This window comes from Stomoxys calcitrans, chromosome 4 (genome assembly GCF_963082655.1).
Source record: "Stomoxys calcitrans chromosome 4, idStoCalc2.1, whole genome shotgun sequence".
Taxonomy (NCBI): domain Eukaryota; kingdom Metazoa; phylum Arthropoda; class Insecta; order Diptera; family Muscidae; genus Stomoxys; species Stomoxys calcitrans.
In genome coordinates, this window is record NC_081555.1 from 4,944,615 (window position 1) to 4,967,200 (window position 22,586).

At 38.1% G+C, this 22,586-nt stretch overlaps 1 protein-coding gene across 1 annotated transcript in view; it reads left to right on the top strand.

The window, feature by feature from the left end:
• Positions 1 to 22,586, top strand: part of LOC106082620 (uncharacterized) — a 119,027-nt gene that overhangs the window by 86,859 nt on the left and 9,582 nt on the right. Inside the window, 1 exon segment of the mRNA XM_059368087.1 lies at positions 1,444 to 1,538. Within this exon segment, the coding sequence (XP_059224070.1) occupies positions 1,444 to 1,538 (95 nt within the window).

Here is a 22,586-nt window from a genome sequence, read left to right on the forward strand (position 1 = left end):
TTATATGGGAACTATATCCAAATCTGAACCGATATGGCCCATTTGCAATTCCCTACATCGATATTAAGTATCTGTGCAAATTTCAAACGGCTAGCTTTACGGGTGCGATAACTATCGGGATTTCGACAGTCAGACGGACGGACATGGCTAGATAGACACAGAATGTCGAGTGGATCAAGAATATATATACTTTATAGGGTCTCAGATGAATATTTCGAGGTGTTACAAACGGAATGATAAGATAAGTATACCCCCATCCTATGGTGGTGGGTATAAAAATAAGGCTTTTTGTTTTTCTTTTCGTAAATCGTCTGCAGCCGGATAATATCCGATTGTATGATTTTTTTATTCAAATTTTGGCCAAAATTGAATTTTTTTAGAATTTTTGTTTCCATTCAAATTCTTGCCAAAATTTTATTTTATATACATTTGCAGAAATTTTGACTACATTGTATTTCTATAGAAAATTTTTTCAAAATTTTATTTCGTGATTTTTAAAACATGACCTAGGTCGAGATCATATTCAATGCTTTCTATTCTAGAATAATAGCATAGCAAAGAACTTTTAAAAAGTTGAGCCAGTGTGTAATTGTTCAAAACACCTTAACTGGCATGGTGGATCGCGATTTCTGAAACGCTGCGCATATTCATCAACACCTTTGTCGAGTTGGTTAAGGTGCCCTACATACCCAAGGATTATTGTATTGAGTACGGGGTGGAGTGCGCGTTTATTCTGAAATAGGGCTGAATAAATCCTTTAACTCTCCTTAGCTCAGCAAGAGAGAATAAAGCCTTAATTTTCACTATTCCGATACAAACAAATCACCAAGAACAACAAAAACTCTTTTGCTCTTCGCACGGCGATCAACCAACGGTTGATGCCACCCCTGCTGTTTTGTGTATAGGCATTTTTTTTATTTTATTTCTTAAGAAATGTCTATTCTTTATATAAGCCCATTGAAATTGAAGTTACATATAAACGGCAACACTGGCTGTGTTGGTGGCCAACCAACCTGCCAACCTACCACCCAGCCAGCCAACAACACCATAAGCATAATTTCCAATTTAAATATTGATTGCATTTGCTGGAGTTTCGTTTTTTTTCGGGATCATTGACTTGCCCAAACGAATTCAATTAATAACGGGGTCAATTGATATTGCCATGGCGGTATTATATCTCAAACACTTTGTAGTCGTTCGTGAGTGAGCCTCACAACGAGCTGCGTATTTAATGCAATGGGCATTTTGCCCCACCCAAGCCCCCCACTCCCAGCCCTAAAAAATATGCTGTGAATTTTGTCTTTTACTCCATTTTATTGCAATAGCTGCAGCATGTCGTCCCACACAAATTGTATTCCTTTTACAAATTTAATTTTTCAACATCTCTTTTTTATGGGAGTGTAACGTTTTTTTCTTTCTTCTTCTTCCCTTCTTTCATTACAGGTCTCTATGGTAATGATGATTTCCATAACGGTTTGTTACAAGCATTCAGTTCCGGCAAACAAGTGGAAGGACTTGTATTAAGTTTGAAACGACAGGTAAGTTAAATACATGCACATTAAATTCTAAGAAAAGCATCTCCCACCCTCGTTATAGAGGTTTATGCCCACTGTCTATGGGTGTGTACGTGCGTACATGTTTGTGTATTGCGTTTTTGAAATGACTTGACAAAACTCTCCGCATCCAAAGAAAGTTCTATGGCAATGTTCGCCACTTCAGCTTCCAGCAGCCGGCAACCAGCTCCCATTTCCCAGTTTCCTTTTGCTTCCTGCCATCTGGGAGATATGGATGTTGAGAAGCTAAAAATAATCCTTTTCATAAACGCAGCAACATTCATTTTCTTAAACAAGGACCAAGCGGCAGACCAAAACTAATCCAATATTTAAAAGTGACAACTTACCGCAAAAACGGCACTCTTGTGTGAGGGTGTGTGTGTGTGTGTGTGTATGTGAAAGTATTAGCACACACTTTCACACACCATAATCATAGTTTCTTTTCACTATTTCCCTAAACCCCGCACAAAAAGAAATGTTATGGTATGTTTATCACATGTGTGTGTGTGTGTGTGAGAGTTTCCTTTTTTCATAAGAAATATCTCTTATTATGAAGCGTAAGCATTGTTTTCAACTATAGTTATTACAACTCCAACAATGGGTTCATGTGGACAGTAGAGGATAAAAGTATTCGTCACAATATGGTCAAGGGGCGGGGTTTGTGGTGCTATGCTATATTTTGTGGATAGTGTAAGTCAGGCGCCCCGGTAGCCGAGTTGGTAGCGTGCTTGGATTCCCAGTGCAGGGGTGGTGGGTTCGATTCCCGCCAGAAGCGTTGGCCTGTCGCTACTGCGGCAATGGACTTAAAATTGTCTAAGTGAGTCTGTAAAAGGACTGCCACTCTTACCTAACCTAATCTAAGTCATAGATCACATATCAAAATTTAAGCTAAATCACCAAAAAATAAGCCTTCAAGGGTAGCAAGAGGTAAAATTTTAGTTTTAGGTTTATAAGAAAGGTAAATCTATTTGGGAATCTATATGCATCGTCTATGGTGAAATTATTTCTAATTTCGCTCAAAAACTAAATTTTATTTTTATAAAGGAGATATATCCAAATATCATTCGATATGACCCATTTGGCGGCTTGCATTAACATCGAGGTGCCGTTTAAAAATGTGCGGATCGACATATTGATCCAATCCTTAGACCCGTATCTGGTGGACCGAGTCCTTAGAGACTGGATAAACCATACGCTACGGAACAGGTTGATAAATTGCGGGTCCCATGACATAAATAGAAGGGAGAAATTGGCACAGGCACGCTACAGGGAGGCATTTTATCGCCACTCCTTTGGGTGACCACCATAAATAACCTATTATGGATGCTGACTGAGGAGGAATTTGAACCCGTCTGCTATGCAAACGATGTTATAATACTTCTTAGGGGGTATATATCCGAACCAGCTATGCAGAAGTGCCCAAAGGGTCTAGCATATGTCATATGACTGTGCAAGACCCAGGGATGTCAATGTTAACCCAGTGAAGACTGACATATGCCTGTTCACGAGGAAGACGAAGGTGGACCAATTTGCACCACGTTTCCTCAATAAAACGATTTTGATATCTAACTAGGTCTAATACTTAGGTGTGATCTTGGATAGGAAATTAATGGAAGAAGTCACATTCAGGAGCGCACTGAGAATGCTCACAGATGTTGGGCACGACGGGTCGAATAGGGCCTTAACCCGAGGATAGTCTACAGGCTCTACAGGAGCGTGATTAAACCAATACTTACTTACCTCAGCCTCAGTAGTTTGGTCGACTGCGATGGACGAAAAGTGCAACATAAGGACTATACAACAGGTTCAGAGAACATTTTGTCTTGGCATAGGTGCAGCGATGAGGACCACACCCACTAGGGCGCTGGAGTCTTTTCTAAATGTCCGACCCATAGACATACATATAAAGTGTGAGGCAGCCATTGCGGCTATGAGGCTTAATGCGATGGGTGAATGGGTATAGAATAGGAGCAGGTCATACCATCGCGGTATAATCGAGGCGACGATAGGAAACCTGGATGAAAGGGAAGAGGTTTCCGATCGGATACCTGAGACGAGATTTGAGGTTTGACGTCGAGTGCGAGGCACTGCTGTGTGCCGCTGGACACTCTTGGATCGATGGAAACCTAGTATTGCCATCTGGAAGATCATGTTACGCGGATGGATAAAAGCTTGAGAACAGAGAGGGCCTGGGGGATTACATTGGGAAGATCATGTTACGCGGATGGATCAAAGCTAGAGGCCAGAGTGGGCCTGGGGGTCTACATTGAGAACCCAGGGACTGAGATCTGTTTAAGACTGCCTGACCATAATACGGTCCTGCGGCGGGAATCCGGGCGATCACGGAATGCGTAAGGAGGTGTGGTGTTCCCTCGAGGACGTCGAGTGTGAACATGTTTACGGACAGTAAATTGGCCATAAGGGCAATAACAACCCTGACGGTAAGGTCACGAACAGTCTTGCAGTGTAAGAAGGAGATTAACGTCTTCTCTGAGAATGGCACAATCCGCATCGTTTGGGTGCCGGGCCATAACGGAGTAAAGGGGAATGAAAGGGCAGATGATTTGACAGTGAAGGCCAGAGAACTGCCGTCAATAAACTTGGTTAACCCGAAGCCTTTCGGATAGATGCAGTCCGAGTTAAGGGAGTGGGCGACGAATGCGCATGCTATATTGTGGAACAGCCTGGAACGGGATAGCTGTGAGCAACACACAAGCTGGAACATTGAGGTCCGATCTGTGTGGTGTTCATTGCTGTCACGAGAAGCTTAGCTGCGAGCTAACGCCACAGTCGCGTCCACAGGTTGCGGATAGTGGAATGCTCCATCCGGAGTTGCTGTAACGGCAGTCGCGGACAATCCGCGGTATCGAGCGGAGAGTCTCAGCGATAGGTCGGATGGCACCGGCACAAATACTGAGTGGCTACGTTGCTCAATATAACAAGGCGAGTTATTGGCGCCTTTATATAACCAATGGCCATACTGTTCTCGCAGCGATTGGTCCTTTCGATCGCAACGATCTTGCTCACCTGCAGGTGCTTGACGAGGATCGCCACCTCCACATGAAAATGTGGTTACAACAACAACAACTGTGGAACAGCGAAACAGTCGATAGGACGGCGAATATCCTATGGGATGATCCGGATTGTGAGAGGACGAGGCCATTACTTAAAGGAAGTAATAAGAAGGTCAGTAAAGCTTTTGGTGTCATAACAGGACACATTGGACTATAAGCTTACTTATGCAAAATCGGTGCGGCAAGTGATAGCATAGGTAGGGCATTTGGGCAAGATGATGAGACGTTGGAGCATTCCTTATGTCATTGCCCGGTTTTCGTTTTCGTGGCTAAAAGACACCGGTACTTAGGTGGGGACACAATACCAGACATGGACAGACTTAGGAAAGTGGCATGGAAAACAATGAAGTATTTTGTAAGTAGCACGAATTTCGTAACTTCAAATTTTCTTTTTCGTTAATTACTTTTTAGTTTTTAGAGCGCTCAACAAGCCGACTACTGGCTTAGGTGTATGTCCATAGTGGCATGGGGCGGATTAATATCCGCACTCCTCTTTCAACCTTACCTTACCTAACCTAATTAAGAAAAAAAAATATTTTATTAATATTTCATGAAAAATTAATATTAAGGATTTTCTCATAAATCGAACCAGTGCTCCAAAGTATTACCCACTGGTAGTACAGGGTATAATAACTTAGCGTATTTGTTTGTAACTATCAGAAGAAAGAGAGCTAGGCCCATTGATAAGCATACGGATCGTCTCAGAATCACTTACCGATTCGTTTTATCTATGTCTGTCTGTCCGTCTGTCCATCTGCGGCACGCCGTTCGAACTCTGCTATAAAAAGGAGGCCCCTTAACATTGAGCTTAAACTTGAATCAGACAGCACTCATTGATATGTGAGCAGTTTGCCCCTGTTCCTTAGGTAATGTTCATGGGCAACTTTGCATTTACATGACCCATAACCTTTCACGAGGAGAACAAATTGTATTCAGTTTGTTTTAATCGTCGACTTGACTTTGTGCCATTGAAAACTGCACCTCTTACTAACTCCAGGTGGAATTTTTCTAAAACAGTTTTGTTTTTGTGAATTTTCCATCCATTTGTCGTTAAGAGGTTAATATAACTCTTCAACCTCATTACTGCCACAATTTTTGTTTTCCACTGTATTAAAGGACAAAAGGTTTTATAGATTTATTTGTGTTTTTATATTCACTAGCATCTCATGCATAAATGTATGTGTATGTGTAACTAACTTTTACACACAGAAACAATTTATCACCCAAAAAAAACGAATAAACGTTTGCAGTGACTAGCGGCATATGGACACCTACACCACCACTACAATCAACTGTAAACCTTTCAAACACAAGTTCAGTAAACATTGGAATGAAATATCCCGACACAAAAACACACACACACACACACATGTTCCCCTCCATACAAATGCTGGCCTATAGGCCCTATAAACGAATGAATAAACTGACTACATACATATGCTAACCATTTATGCATGTAAGCCTCCCTCCTATATACGGTAGTAGTGGTGTTGATGTTATACTCATATGTTCGTTATGTGTGTACGTTCCACTGTGTGCCAGCATACATTGGGGAGTTTCGCTGTGGTGATTTCCATTTTCATTCTTCGGCGTGAAGCATTTTTTGCTTTTAGCTTTCATTTTTCATGCTAAAGCTGATGCTGGTTTGCCTTATTCACTGTTCGAACTCGTGCATAAACAAAACACGGCAATGCTTGCCAAAGGTGGCATGCGAAACTTTTGGAGCGCACTGAAAAGGCAGAACAAAAATCCCACAAATAAAGTCGATGTGGCGTGTTACACTCCACGAATATGAATTCCCTATAAAGTCCATGAAGGCAAAAACATATACACACACACCCATACCAACACAAACACATCTTTGCAAATAGACAAGTTGGCTGCTAGCAGCAGCAGCAGCCAACAATTCCTTATGCCTTCTGGGCCTTATTCTTAATCTAGGCCTGTACCCGTTAGTCTGTGCGCACTTCGCTTGCGAGTGTTTGTGTGCTGATGTATGCCTATTTGCCCAGAGTGTGGAACAGAGAGAATGAAGTGAGAGAGAGAGTGAGTTCATAAAAAAGAAATTGTAAGGAAAAAATACGTTGAAAATTTGTGCCAACGACCAATAAATGTAAATATTAAAACACAAAATGTATGAATGGAACGCCACGAACTCAAAGAAAAAGAAAACTACGAAGAAGAAGGCGATGTTGTAGGAGAAGACGTTGCAAACGCTGTAGATGAGGCACAAAAAAGAAAAAGTGCAGCTAGGAAGTTTTAATTTTTGAGATTTTTTTTTTCTCTGCTTTTGGATATGGCACAATAAATCCATAAATACTTTGCCAGCCCACTGCCTACTTAGGACACAGTCAGAGTTCTATAATAGTTAGCACATAACGAACGTAAAGAGTGAAACGATGCTTTGGTTTTTATGGAAATGGAAGTATGTGGAGGGAGGGGGGGGGGGGGGGGGGGAGAAAGGCTTTTTTGTTTTGTTTTCAAACTACAAAAAGCCAAGGAAAGAGAAACTTTTCATCTTGTGTTTATTCTTTACACTGCTCTTTGCTCTACTCTACTTTACTCCGGGGAATTTTCCCAACAGACTCTTGCCGTATGATCAACTTTATAAGCATTATGATTTTGAATTAACGCATTTCCTATGACGTTTTATATTCACTCACCTACATCCTTTGAGGATGTTCCCAGGACTTTGTCTATTATCTGGAATTTATAGTTGCCACACTGAATGCACACTGTGACAATGATGGCTTAGGGTAGGTGATATGAAGAAAGAAGAAGACACAGGGATTTTTTTGAAGATAAAACAAAGAAATTGTATAAGCAAAGTTTCATATGAATGAGATGTGGAGTCTTATGAAGTTTCACTTGAAAAGTAATTGGTTGATATAGGAACAAGTTGAGCAACGATAAGCAAAGACAAAATTTTATAAAAGCTTAACGAGATTAACTGCTAATAATAATTAGAAAAGTTAAGAAAATCTCAGTAGTTCTGCGCAGATAAAAATAATTTTGAAAAACAACAACTTTGGTCGAAAAAACGACTACGAAAGTTGTTAATTTTCCTGCAACAATTAATTTGAATCTCAACGACCCAAAGTAAAAATTTGTTGTTGAAAGGCACTCTTTTAAGCAAGGCAAAAAACCTTCTAACCAGCTAACGCATGTGCTTTGCTTCGGGTGGTGTTGTTTTCTTTTTCTTTGTTCGGCTCACGTCGCTTTGTTTCGTTCGTTTTATTGCTGCTCTCGGGTTTTCCTCTGTCACTCTCTACTATTACCATTAAAAACACAATCCCATGGCAGCCGGTTGTACGTACCGGATTGACCCGATGGAGTTCTTCATCGGCAAGGGCTGCCCCCTCAGTGTATAACACACTGCTACAACAACAACCATTAAAAACAAATTTTAATCATATTGGTGCCGCAGAGTATTGAACTCATGTTTGGTAGTCTTGCAAAGATCCTCTAGCCTACCGACATCATCATGATGAAATAAATCAATAAGTACTGCTGCACAGTAATAAGTGTCTCAATTAATTAAATTAAAAAAAGGTAAAAACCACTCAAAAAATTGTTTCTCTGAATCAAGATCAGATCGACTTATATGGCAGCTATATCAGGTTATGTACCGATTTGCGCCATACTTAGCGCAGTTGTTGGAAGTCATAAAAAAACACCTCATGCAAAATCGCAGGAGAATTGCGCCCTCCAGCGGCTCAAGAAGTCAAGATCCAAGATCGGTTTATATGGCAGCTATATCAGGTTATGAACCGATTTGAATCACACTTAGCACAGTTGTTGGAATTGATACCAAAACACCACGTGCACAATTACGGCCAAATCGGATGAGAATTACGCCCTTTAAAAGCTGAAGAAATCAAAACCAAAGATCGGTTTATATGGCAGCTATATCAAAACATGGACTGATTTGGCCCATCTACAGCTGAGCTGAGCTGGTCGTTGAGTTGGGCGTTGAGTTGGGTGGTGAGTTGTGCGTTGAGTTGGGCAGTGAGTTGGTCGGTGAGTCGGGTGGTGAGTTGGGCGGTCACTTGGGCGTTGAGTTGGTCGGTGTGTTGGGCGGTGAGTTAGGCGGTGAGTTGGGCGGTCACTTGGGCGGGGAGGGAGTCGAGAGGAGGCGCAGCTGGAGGTGGAATTCCTTAAGTTTGTTTCTCTCTCCAATCAGTTGCCATCATGCTCTGGTCTAGGGAGCAGCGGTATTTCGCCGTCGAAAGCTTCTATTCTAACGGTCGCTCACTTGTTGCTAAACAACGTGCCTACCGCGTTCGCGTTGAAATTCCTCCAAAGGCTCGTTCCTGACCTTAATTCGATTCTTTTGTAAGTAAACTCATATCGGGAGTGTGGAAGTCCCCAGACATGGACTTCAAAGGACCGTTAGAACTACATTGAAAAAAATGTTGACCTATTTTTAACGATTCGAGCCAAAGATAGGCTTGGAGACAGCACTCATTGATATGTGAGAACTTTGATCCTGTTTCTTAGTGGAATAGCCAAATTTGCAATTAACATATGCCAAAGAGAAGCAAACTCAGTTTGAGGATGATCAATTTTCCAACTTTTTAAGAAAACATTTCCCTTGGTGAAAGATTTTCCTTGATATTAAGAATTATATTATTTTACATGGTAGCTTAATAGATACTTTACTTTGCGTCTTGTTATTAATGAAAAAAATCTAAAGTGAAGATCAAAATGTCGTTGAATGTTAGGAAATTGGCTTTGGGACAAAACAACAGAGTACCTTTGATAAAGACGCAAAATAACCGTAAAACCGGAGAATAACACTTCAAGAACAACATTCGCCACTGCCAACATACCGAATTGATATGCTGCAAAAAGAGGACGCGAAAAAATTTACTTAATCAGTGTATGTGCAATGGGCGTTGCTATTTACCCTATGTCATTTTCAAGGCTGCATTAACAAATGTATTGTATTCTTAAAGAAAAAGGAATTCAAACAATAACTGAAGTTCTTTTGTTTTTATTGGCCTTTCAAATAAGTATATTGTTTTATTTTAATTTATTTAATTTTATATTATTTTATTTTAATTTATTTTTTTTTTAATATATTTAATTTTATCTTATTTATTTTTATTTTATTATATTTTATTTTATTTTTTTTTATTTTATTTTTTTTTTATTTTATTTTATTTTATTTTATTCTGTTCTATTTTATTTTATTTTATTTTATTTTATTTTATTTTATTTTATTTTATTTTATTTTATTTTATTTTATTTTATTTTATTTTATTTTATTTTATTTTATTTTATTTTATTTTATTTTATTTTATTTTAATTTATTTTATTTTATTGTATTGTATTTTATTTTATTTTATTTTATTTTATTTTATTTTATTTTATTTTATTTTATTTTATTTTATTTTATTTTATTTTATTTTATTTTATTTTATTTTATTTTATTTTATTTTATATTATATTATATTTTATTTTATTTTATTTTATTTTAATATATTTTATTTTCTGTTATTTAATTTAATTTTATCTTATCTATTGGTATTTTATTACTTTTCTGTTTTATTTTATTTTGTATGTCTTTTTTTATTTTCTAAACGCTTTAATCGAAATGGCCAAAGAAAACATACGACCACTGGGTGGTATGAGTAACTGTATTTCTATTGATCATACGCACTAAAGTACAGAATAGAAACATAGATTGTCCTGTGTATATGAGTACATATGTATGTGTATATTTGAATACTTGCAAAACGAAAATGCACCGCAAGTTATTTTCAATGCATTCGTATTTGTTGAGAAAAAAATGTTTGCACTTACCATTTTAATAAATTGTTAAGAGTTATTTTCTGCAACAAAAATAAAAACGAAATGATTAATATCATTTAACCAAATAAATAAAAACAATTATAAAATCATAAAAAGCCGACAATTAATAATACAAAAATTATATACTTAAATATTTATATAGGCAATGAACTAAAGTATGAAATAAAATAGAAAGCAAAAATTTAAAAAAAAAAATCTTAAGAATTGAATCTTATCTCTTTGTTCAATTAAAATTTTGCATACCATTTACCATTGATCGTTTTTATTAGGTTTTTGAGACGATTTCCTTTGGCAAAAAACTTAACGAATATAAACTAGGACACTAGAGACTATTCTAGATATCCGACCCATTGGCATATAGACTAAGTACGAGGCAGCCACTTCCGGCTTTCGTGTCTAAAGCGATGGGAGAATGGATTGAGGATGAGAGCAACTCATACCATCGCGGTATAATCGAGGCGACGATAGAAAACCTGGTAGGAAAGGAAGAGGTGTCCGATAGGATACCTGAGACGACACTTGCGGTCGAGTGCGAGGCACTGCTGCCAGCATCACAGTCTTGGATTGATGGAACCCTAGTATTGCCGTCTGGAACACCATATTACATGGATGGATCAAAGCTAGGGGACAGAGTGGGCTTAGGGGTCTACATTGAGAACCCAGGACTGCTATCTGTTTTAGACTGCTTTACTTTTAGTTTTTAGAGCGCACAACAAGCCGATTACTGGCCATAGTGGCATGGGGCGGATTAATATCCGCATCCTCCTTCCAAACTAACCTAACCCAATTTAACATCATAACAAAAGAGACAGACAGACGAACATCGCTAGATCGAATTGGAAAAACCTTATATTTGGACACTCTCCCCAAAATAAGGAAATCACGTTTTATTCTCGATACCACTTTAGTTTGCTATATATGGGTTCTTATTCAAATGTTATACAGGGTATTCAGCAAATGCCTTTAACTGCAAATCACTATAAAAGCTGCCACTATTGAAAAGGAAGTCTTCTTGGTATTTGTGTATTGTATTTATTTTTGCAGGTGTTTTGTGTAAAACACATAGACACACACACACACATACAGCTTTCAACACCAGCACACACCCCCCACAAAAGGTTTACATATACATGAGTTTAGAGGTGTGTGTGTGTGTGTGTGTGTGTCAGAGTGTGAAAAGGATATGCAAAATATGTTTGTTATGTACGAATGTGTTTGTAATTTCTCTGGATTTCTTTTTGAATACTTCGGTATTCATGGAGTGTTTGCCTACAGCATACTTTTGGCCTGGCAAAACATGTCACACATTTCTTTTTTTTTCCCCAATTTTTTTTTGTCATTCACATTGCATTCACTTTACAGCCACACTAACTCGCGTGTATATTCGGTGTGTGTGTGTGTGTGTGTGTGTGTGAAAGATCCTAAGAATCCCGGGAGAAAAACTGATGCATTCAAATGCCTTCTGGCATGGATAAAAGAAAGCACAAAAAAAAGTCTGCTATATATGCTGCTAACTCCAATGCTAAGCTTCTTCTCCTGCTCTTTCTGGGCCCCTCTCCATTCCCTGCAATAACCGATGTTTTTTTTTTAAGAAAATTTTGATGCATTTAGTTTTGGATTATCCTACCAGAAGGAATAGCAGCTTTGGTGTATAAGGGGAAAAAGAAACACTTTGTGCCTTTTTAAATATTTGAAAAGCTTAAAAGGTAAAACGATAAAACTACAATTTAAACAACTACAACGAAGATGAGGTTGTACTATAAACTCTAATTTGCATGGTTGGCTGGCATGCAAGGAAGCCATTGCTTCTCGTCATGACTTCAATTTCTTTCTTCTCGGTGGCTGATGGCGTCTTTTGCATCTCCTTTTCTTGTGAAATGTGTGAGAGAGAGAGAAAGGGAGAGTTAGCGTGAGATAGTGAACTCTACTAATGTTAACAAAAAATGGAAAAAAGATTTAAAATTTATTAAACTTCTTTTCCCTGCTCGCTCATATACATACAAGCACTTTAATGTTGCTGTATATACCAGGGGAAACCTTTCCAAAAATCTAGAACATCATCAGCCATTATAATAACTCGAAGTTTGCATATTCAAATGTATTCTTAAAGTGGGGAGATCATTATTGTCCAAGTACTCATACAATAAAACTTTGTATATTAAACAGTGGAGAGGAAAGTATTTGGGGAATGCATAAGGGTTTTGGTTGGCACATTACTTGGCATAGTGATAAGAAGAAACATTAAAATAAAAAAAAACTGGCGCCCAACGTTTAACTCCAAATAATCCAGGAAAAAAATATAACAAAAATTATAACAATTTTTTTTTATTCATTCTTGGCGTTCCAAGGCTATATTTATTATTAAATTGTAATCATATTTCGCCTAAGATTACAAATGGTTGGCAATTTTAATTAATATTATTGGTTCAATATATAATGAAAACGACGCTCTAACATGGAGATACAAATAGTGTCAATATTGCTGCCTAAGCCCAAATGAGCAAACTATGAGTAATTGCGGATTTTTCATATAGTCGGCGTTGACAAATTTTTTCACAGCTTGTGACTCTGTAATTGCATTCTTTCTTCTGTCAGTTATCAGCTGTTACTTTTAGCTTGCTTTAGAAAAAAAGTGTAAAAAAAGTATATTTGATTAAAGTTGATTCTAAGTTTTATTAAAAATGCATTTACTTTCTTTTAAAAAAATCCGCAATTACTTTTTGGGCAACCCAATACCATCAAAAATTTCTGAAAAAAGGCAATCAGAAATGTTTGAAAAAATATTTTAAAAAAATAGAGCAATATTTTTATTATCATTTTATCCCTATTTAAACGCTCGGAGGCGAAACTAATAGTCCCTGGCTTTTTATACCCTCCACCATAAGATGGGGGGTATACTAATTTCGTCATTCTGTTTGTAACTACTCGAAATATTCGTCTGAGACCCCATAAAGTATATATATTCTTGATCGTCGTGACATTTTATGTCGATCTAGCCATGTCCGTCCGTCTGTCCGTCCGTCCGTCCGTCCGTCTGTCTGTCGAAAGCACGCTAACTTCCGAAGGAGTAAAGCTAGCCGCTTGAAATTTTGCACAAATACTTCTTATTAGTGTAGGTCGGTTGGTATTGTAAATGGGCCATATCGGTCCATGTTTTGATATAGCTGCCATATAAACCGATCTTGGGTCTTGACTTCTTGAGCCTCTAGAGTGCGCAATTCTTATCCGATTGAAATGAAATTTTGCATGACGTGTTTTGCTATGATATCCAACAACTGTGCCAAGTATGGTTCAAATCGGTCCATAACCTGATATAGCTGCCATATAAACCGATCTTGGGTCTTGACTTCTTGAGCCTCTAGCGTGCGCAATTCTTATCCGATCAGAATGAAATTTTGCATGACGTGTTTTGTTATGATATCCAACAACTGTGCCAAGTATGGTTTGAAATCGGTCCATAACCTGATATAGCTGCCATATAAACCGATCTTGGGTCTTGACTTCTTGAGCCTCTAGAGTGCGCAATTCTTATACGATTGGAATGAAATTTTGCACGACGTGTTTTCTTATTATATCCAACAACAGTGCCAAGTATGGTTGAAATCGGTCCATAACCTGATATAGCTACCATATAAACCGATCTTGGGTCTTGACTTCTTGACCCTCTAGAGAGCGCAATTCTTATCCGATTGAAATGAAATTTTGCATGACGTGTTTTGCTATGATATCCAACAACTGTGCCAAGTATGGTTCAAATCGGTCCATAACCTGATATAGCTGCCATATAAACCGATCTTGGGTCTTGACTTCTTGAGCCTCTAGCGTGCGCAATTCTTATCCGATTGGAATGGAATTTCGCACGACGTGTTTTGTTATGATACCCAACAACTGTGCCAAGTATGGTTCAAATCGGTCGATAACCTGATATAGCTACCATATAAACCGATCTTGGGTCTTGACTTCTTGACCCTCTAGAGGGCACAATTCTTATCCGATTTGAATGAATTTTTGCACGAAGTATTTCGTTATGATATCCAACAACTGTGCCAAGTATGGTTCAAATCGGTCCATAACCTGATATAGCTGTCATATAAACAGATCTGGGGATTTGATTTCTTGAGCTTCTAGAGGGCGCAATTCCTATCCGATTTGGCTGAAATTTTGCATGACGTATTTTATTTTTACTTTCAACAACTGTGTCAAATAAGGTTCAAATCGGTTCATAACCTTATATAGTTGCCATATAAACCGATCTGGGATCTTGACTTCTTGACCCCTAGAGGTCGCAATTATTATCCGATATGCCTGAAATTTTGTACGATGGATCCTCTCATGACCATCAACAAACGTGTTTATTATGGTCTGAATCGGTCTATAGCCCGATACAGATCCCATATAAATCGTTCTCTCTATTTTACTTCGTGAGCCCCAATGGGCGCAATTCTTATACGAATTGGCTGAAATTTTACACAGGCCTCCAACATATAATTTAATTGTGGTCCGAACCGGACCATATCTTGATATCGTTTTAATAGCAGAGCAACTCTTTTCTTATATCCTTTTTTGCCTAAGAAGAGATGCCGGGAAAAGAACTCGACAAATGCTATCCATGGTGGAGGGTATATAAGATTCGGCCCGGCCGAACTTAGCACGCTTTTACTTGTTTTATTTTCAATGAGAAGTGGGCATGTAGAGTTTAAAATTGATTTCATATCACTTTGACTTTAGCATTTTCGGTTCATTTTGATAAAATTTTGTTATTTGTATAACCAGAAATATCCATCCCCCTTATTATAATTTAACCTCCATTTTAAACATCACCTAAACCACCCCTTTTGAATCAGTGACTATACAAACCTGACTTTATACCATTTTTTATGAGAATTTTTAATATTAAATCCCTTTCTATCGTTAAAAGTTGTCAGCCCCACTGTCACAGTGTGGCCATTATGTATCCTTGATTCATCATGTACATCGTTTGTAAGTTTTGGGTATTACCCTTGTACAACAATATTGGCTTCATGTATGTTACCACTGAGTTCAAAGTGCTTGTGAATGAATCTTGGGGGTTATACGAGGAACGAATGAACGAACGTACGTACCAAGGAAGTCTTATATGGCTCAGAGGAGTAATCACTGTAGCAGTTGTGTATCTTATATTCTGTTGAAGTGTAAATCTCCTGAAGATGAAGACCAACCAGAGTAACAGCAGCACCAGCACCAGCAGCAGCAACAACAGAAGTACAAGAAAAAACCTAAAACGATGAGCATTGCAATGAAGCATACAGAACAGCGTCATTGGAGTAATGGAAGATGTACTTGCATATAAAAGATTTAATGTCCACATGAATACAAGCAAAAGTAAAAAAAAAGAACTGGCTTCTGTATAAAAGTGCAACAATCATTCTTATTTAAAGAGCAAACAGAGCAGCACTTAAATTTGAACATTCAGCACTTCAGTGAAATAAAGTTCTCACATGAACTTCATTCACAAAACGAAAGAGAGGAGCCACAAAGCAAAGTGGCGGTGGTGGTGGTGGTGCTGGTACGAGAGGAGCATAAGACTTGCATGCACAAGTCAATTCTGTTAAGGGTTTACATAACAAATGAATTGGAGGAAAAGGATGCAAACAAATGGGCAAGAATGAAATGTCCCCCTTCCATCCATCCAAAAAACGAACAAACTTATTATACAAAGCATACATTATTACAGTTACACAATAAAGTGGTTTTGTACCTCATAAGGACCACTTTTTTACTCACTCACTTCGTTTAGATGTCCTTAGTAGGGGTGAAGTAGTCATACATTTGCTTGTGTCATCACACACTGTGACACAGTTATGGCCTAACCAACCATTCTCTTTCTTCCATTTTTTTTTTGGCAGTGATAATTTCCATTTCGGCAAGTGTTTGGTCGAGTTTTGGCCCAAAGGGTCAAACAACCAGCCAGCGAGCAAGGCAAACCATACAGCTAGCCAGTTATTCAATTCAAGCAACCTCAGCAGCAAATTAAAATATAGCCCCAAAATCGTGACGAACATGCCAAAAAGAGTCAATGCCCTCTGGAGGGGCCACCCTTACATTCATTGTAGTTGGTGTCAGTTTTGCAACTGGTTTTTTGCCTGAATCTGTGTTTTTTTTTCCTTCGAAATTGTAACCATTCATTCAACATTGCACAGACACATCTACCTACGAACATGCACTCACTGTCAGAAGTATGCCACAATCAGGAGGTTGCCGGTAAAAATGACAACGTGGTGTAGCTTGACAACAACACCAACAACATTGAACAAACATTCTAATTTTTTCCAACGAGCCTGGCTGGAGGATGTTTGCATGCAGATGAACCTTTATTTTCTCTATCTCTCTCTCTCTCTCTCGACTCGACTCGGTTTGGCTCTGCTCTGTTTTTTTATCATGTGTGGGACAAATGAGATGCACGTACAGGCTTACATTTGCATACACATGTTTTGATGTCCCTACAATCACCTGCTTTTCCTCCCATTCATTCCGCTCGGCTCCCCTCCCTCCCTCACCCCTTAAGCGAAGTATGTCTGTGCGTGCATTTTGACACCATTACCCTATGAGCCATACACGTTTTGTTAGTTTGGTTTTTGGGGACACCTTCGAAAGTTCCCCCACACTCGAGATAAGTTTGAATTGGAACATTTAATCCGATACCACTACCACATATCAGTGGTAGTGGCAGCTAAAGTTACTCTTTAATTCAATTAACTGCATGGCATTAGCGCTCCCATTTTGGTATTCCAAAATCAACAATTGCATTTGAAAAACTAGATGTTCTCATATAGTTGGGAAACATGATGGGAAACAATGGATAAAAGCTCAAAGATAATGACGATTTCGGAAAAAAAAGTCCAGGGGCTTAAATGAAACATAACAAGTAAGAGCATGCTAAGTTCGAATCTTATATACCCTCCACCATGGATCACATTTGTCGAGTTCTTTTCCCGATATCTCTTTTAGGCAAAAAAGTGATATAAGAAAAGATTGGTTCTGCTATTAGAACGATATCAAGATATGGACCGGTTTGGACCACAATTATATGTTGGAGACCTGTGGAAAAGCCAATTCGAATAGGAATTGCGCCCTTTGGGGGCTCATGAAGTAAAATAGAGAGATCGATTTATATGGGAGCTGTATCAAGCTATTGATCGATTCAGACCATATTAGAGAGAAGCAGTTGAACAAAATTTCTGCCAAATCGGATGAGAATTGCGCTCTCTAGAGGCTCAAGAAGTCAAGATCCAAGATCGGTTTATATGGCAACTATATTATGTTATGTACCAATTTGCGCCATACTAAGTACAGTTATTGGAAGTCATAACAAAACACCTCATGCAAAATTTTAGCCAAATCGGATGAAAATTGCGCCCTCTATTGGCTCAAGAAGTCAAGATCCAAAATGGGTTTATATGACAGCTATACCAGATTATAAACCGATACTTTTCACAGTTGTTGGAAGTGATACCCAAACACTACGTGCAAAATTTCAGTTAAATCGGACGAGAATAAAGGGCGCAATTCTCAAAAAGTCAAGATCCAAGATCGGTTTATATGGCAGCAATTGACCGATTTGAACATAACATAGCACAGTTGTTGAAAGTCAAAGCAAAAAACGCCATGCAAAATTTAATTTCAATCGGATAAGAATTGCGCCCTCTAGAGGCTCAAGAAGTCAAGACCCAAGATCGGTTTATATGGCAGCTGTATCAGGTTATGGACTGATTTGAACCATACTTGGCCCAGTTGTTAGATATCATAACAAAACACGTCGTGCAAACTTTCATTCAAATCGGACGATAGTTGCGCCCTCCTGAGGCTCAAGAAGTCAAGATACAAGATCGGTTTATATGGCAGCTATATTAACACATGGATCGATTTAAGCCATACTTGGCGCAGTTGTTGGAAGTGATACCAAAACACCACGTGCAAAATTTCTGTCAAATCGGACGAGAATTGCGCCCTCTAGAGGCTCAAGAACTCAAGACCCAAGATCGGTTTATATGGCAGCTATATCAAAACATATCTGTCCATGTTGATCATGGCTCATTTACAATCCCAACAGACCTACACTAATAAAAATATTTGCGCAAAATATTTGTTCAAGCGGCTAGCTTTACTCCTTCGAAAGTTAGCGTGCTTTCGACAGACAGGCGGACGGACAGACGGACGGACAAGGTTAGATCGACATAAAATGTCACGACGATCAAGAATATATTGTATATACTTTATGGGGTCTCAGACGAATATTTCGAGTAGTTACAAACAGAATAACGAAATTCGTATACCCCCATCCTATGGTGGAGGGTATAAAAAGATTTGCATAGGATATTCCAGTATTCGTCTACAGCTATGACATCTTCACTGTCTTACATTGAAGTCATAAGTTTTCAGTAAGTCAGAATTTTACTGTCTTTCAATAGAGCGATATGCTGCATTTGAGGTTCATAATCCTTAACTTTTATTTTGGCTTTACTCAAAAAACTTAATTTTTACCCATAGTTACCCAATGGTAGAGCAATTCTTTGATTCTGTTTGCACAATTTCCATTGTCTAAGCCAAACCCCTTTTTAATGTGCTCTTTCGCATCTGTTTAGTAAACACTTGTTTAGCTTGCTGTCCCTAATTCCTGCGGCACCGCCCAACAAAATGTAATCATAAAGCAGCCCATGTTTAAAATTTAACCAGTTTGCCATCCATTACCCTCACTAAAATATGTCAATATATGTGTTTGGTTGTATGAGCTTTGCCAACCTTCATTTGTTTGCCTGAAAAATTAAGGAACTTTACTTCAATATTGATATTTAAGTGTTTCCGTCGTCTCTGGAAATTACTTCATATTACAGTTCCTTAATGACATTTTAGCGTTTATTAGTTTTGTTGCCTTCATTCACAAGCACTTAATCTCTTCAATCTTTAATTATTAAAGGCACTGTCACAGCATCCCATACAGGCGGCATTGCAAAGAAATGAGGATTATGAAAACTAATATATGGAAGCTATACAAAGAAGACAATTATGCGAAAAAGTATGCAGCAAATGAAAGAAGCAGTGAAATTTTACTTAAAAGAAAGAATTTCAGTTATACAAATGGCGCCCAACGTGGCAAACAAGAGGGAATAAGTAGAAATAAAGAGATTAAGGATAGGATTTAAATTTTGACTTTAATAAGGATTGGAGACTATTAGAGTTGCAAACATAATTATAATTCAGAATGTATAGACAGCTAAACAAATGGCGCCCAACGTGGAAAATAGGAAATTTTAAATATAAGAAAAGTAAAAGTTTCACTAAGTCAATTGCTTTCATTCACTCGCACGTCATTAGACAAACAGCTGATTTTGGGTTCCAATAAGAAGCAGAAAAACCACTTATCGGGTGAGTGGCAATGCGAAAGACGACATAAGCAATTTGCTTTGTAATCGGGTTTCACAATGGGTGTATTGGCGTGAATTATAAAAAGGCAAATATGCTCACTAGCATTTTGGCTTTCGAGAGCTGAAGAAATCAGAAAATATTAACATATTTCAATGAAATATTAATAAGAGCTTATTTAAATATCAATATCATTCATCCTTGATCCAAAAAAAGTAGAATGTGAAAAATTTATTGAACATTAGTGAAAAGATTATTGAAAATGTTCTATAAGTTTTATACCTAATGGTTTTGGGGCATTAAGAGAACATTTGCGGTCTCGCAAATAACTTCGAGGCATTTCCTTTTTATATCCACCACCATAGAATGGGGGAATACAAATCTAGTCATTCCGTTTGTAACACCTCGAAATAGAGATCTAGAACCCCATAAAGTATATATATTCTTGATCGTCTTGAAATTGAGTCGATCTAGCCATGTCCGTCCGTCTGTCTGTCGAAAGCACGCAAACTTTCGAATGAGTAAGGCTAACCGCTTGAAATTTTGCACAAATACTTTTAATTAGTGTAGGTCGGTTGTTCAGATTTGGACATAGCTCCCATATAAACCGATCTCCCGATATGATTTCTTGAGCCACCGGAAGCCGCAATTTTCGTCCGATTTGTTTGAAATTTTCCACATAGTGTTCTGGTATGACTTCCAACAACTGCGCTAAGTACAGTCCAAATCGGTCAAGAACCTGATATAGCTCCCATATAAACCCATCTCCCGATTTGACTTTTTGAGCCCCTGGAAGCCTCATTTTTCATTCGACTTTGCCGAAATTTTGCACATAGTGTTCTGTTAAGACTTCCAACAACTGCGCTAAGTACAGTCCAAATCGGTCAAGAACCTAATATAGCTCCCATATAAACCGATCTCCCAATTTGACTTTTTGAGCCCCTGAAAGCCTCATTTTTCATTCGACTTTGCCGAAATTTTGCAAATAGTGTTCTGTTAAGACTTCCAACAACTGCGCTAAGTACAGTCCAAATCGGTCAAGAACCTGATATAGCTCCCATATAAACCGATCTCCCGATATGATTTCTTGAGCCACCGGAAGCCGCAATTTTTGTCCGATTTGTTTGAAATTTTCCACATAGTGTTCTGGTATGACTTCCAACAACTGCGCTTAGTACAGTCCAAATCGGTCAAGAACCTAATATAGCTCCCATATAAACCGATCTCCCGATTTGACTTCTTGAGCCCCTGGAAGCCTCATTTTTCATTCGTTTTTGCTGAAATTTTGCACATAGTGTTCTGGTAAGACTTCCAACAACTGCGTTAAGTACAGTCCAAATCGGTCAAGAACCTGATATTGCTCCCATATAAACCCATCTCCCGATTTGACTTCTAGAGTCCCAACGACTATGCCAAGTACGGTTCAAATCGGCCAAAAACACGATTTAGCTCCCATATAAACCGATCTCCCGATTTGACTTCTTGAGCCCTAACAAGCCGTGATGTTTATCCGATTTGGATAAGATTTTGCATTTAGTGTTCTGTTATGACCCTCAACAACTGTAACCAGCACACTTTTACTTGTTTTTTTTTTCACACAGTATATCTGGCCACATTTTCTCTCACTCACAATACGTAAGGCCATGCGAATAATTATATCCTAACTTGTGAAACCCATACTCACAAGGAGAGTGAGTGACTACCATTCTTTCTCATGAAAGTCACTCAGCTCTAAATGAAACAGGCCCTAAATGTTACAGTTTTAAAGATGGATACTATAACTAAAGCGCCTAATGTGTTGATCGATTTTTCAAATTTAAAGTGTGAAAGTTATTTCACCTTAGGAGTTAAAGAGGTGGCGCCCAATAGCTTTTGAAATTTGAAATTTAAAGTTGTCAAATGAGTTCTTTAAAATGCTTTTATATATAATTTTTTTTTTTGATAAAGTTTTGTTCCTACTTCCTTATCTCTACAGCAATCATACATTTACTCTTCACTGTCCATTATCACTTGAAATTATGTATCCTACCTACATTTAACAATGACTTTAATACTACTTCGTTATTAAAACTTCAGATAATTATTAAGGAACAAACAAACCGACCCTAAAATATTAGATTGGGCAATGAAATAACCAAAATTAATGCTTATAAATATTTTGTACAAATATATCAAAAAAAATATTTTGTTCGACCATTTTAATTCACATCACATACAAAGTCAAGGGTTTTTTGTTGTTTTGTTTTTCTATAGTAACCTAAAAAAAATAAAAATTTGGTATCCAAATTTCAAGTGGATTATCTAGGGGTGCCGCCCACCCTAAAACCTACCAAATATGTATTTAGTCCAATCACGACAATATGTGACTCAAATGAAAATTGTTTAGGATAAAAAACCGTATCTGATATCCAATTGTCGGACCAAGTGTTAGGGGGACCACCCCAATTCCCAAAACACCCCTAATCAGGCATATTTACGGGCCACGTCAATTGGGGGCTCAAATAAAAGAATTTTAGAGTAGAAAACGAATCTGATGTCCAAATGTGGGACCACGTATTTGGGGCACGGTCGCTTTTCCAAAACACCCCCAAAGAGTAAAAATTTTGGGGCCAATAGTTTGGGGACGGCTTATTTCATAAACTCCCCTTAAACCAATGGCAATATGGGGTTTAAATATATGGTATTTGAGCACGAGCCTGATATTTTTTCAGGGCCAAGTGTTTAGGGGACCACCTCACTTCCA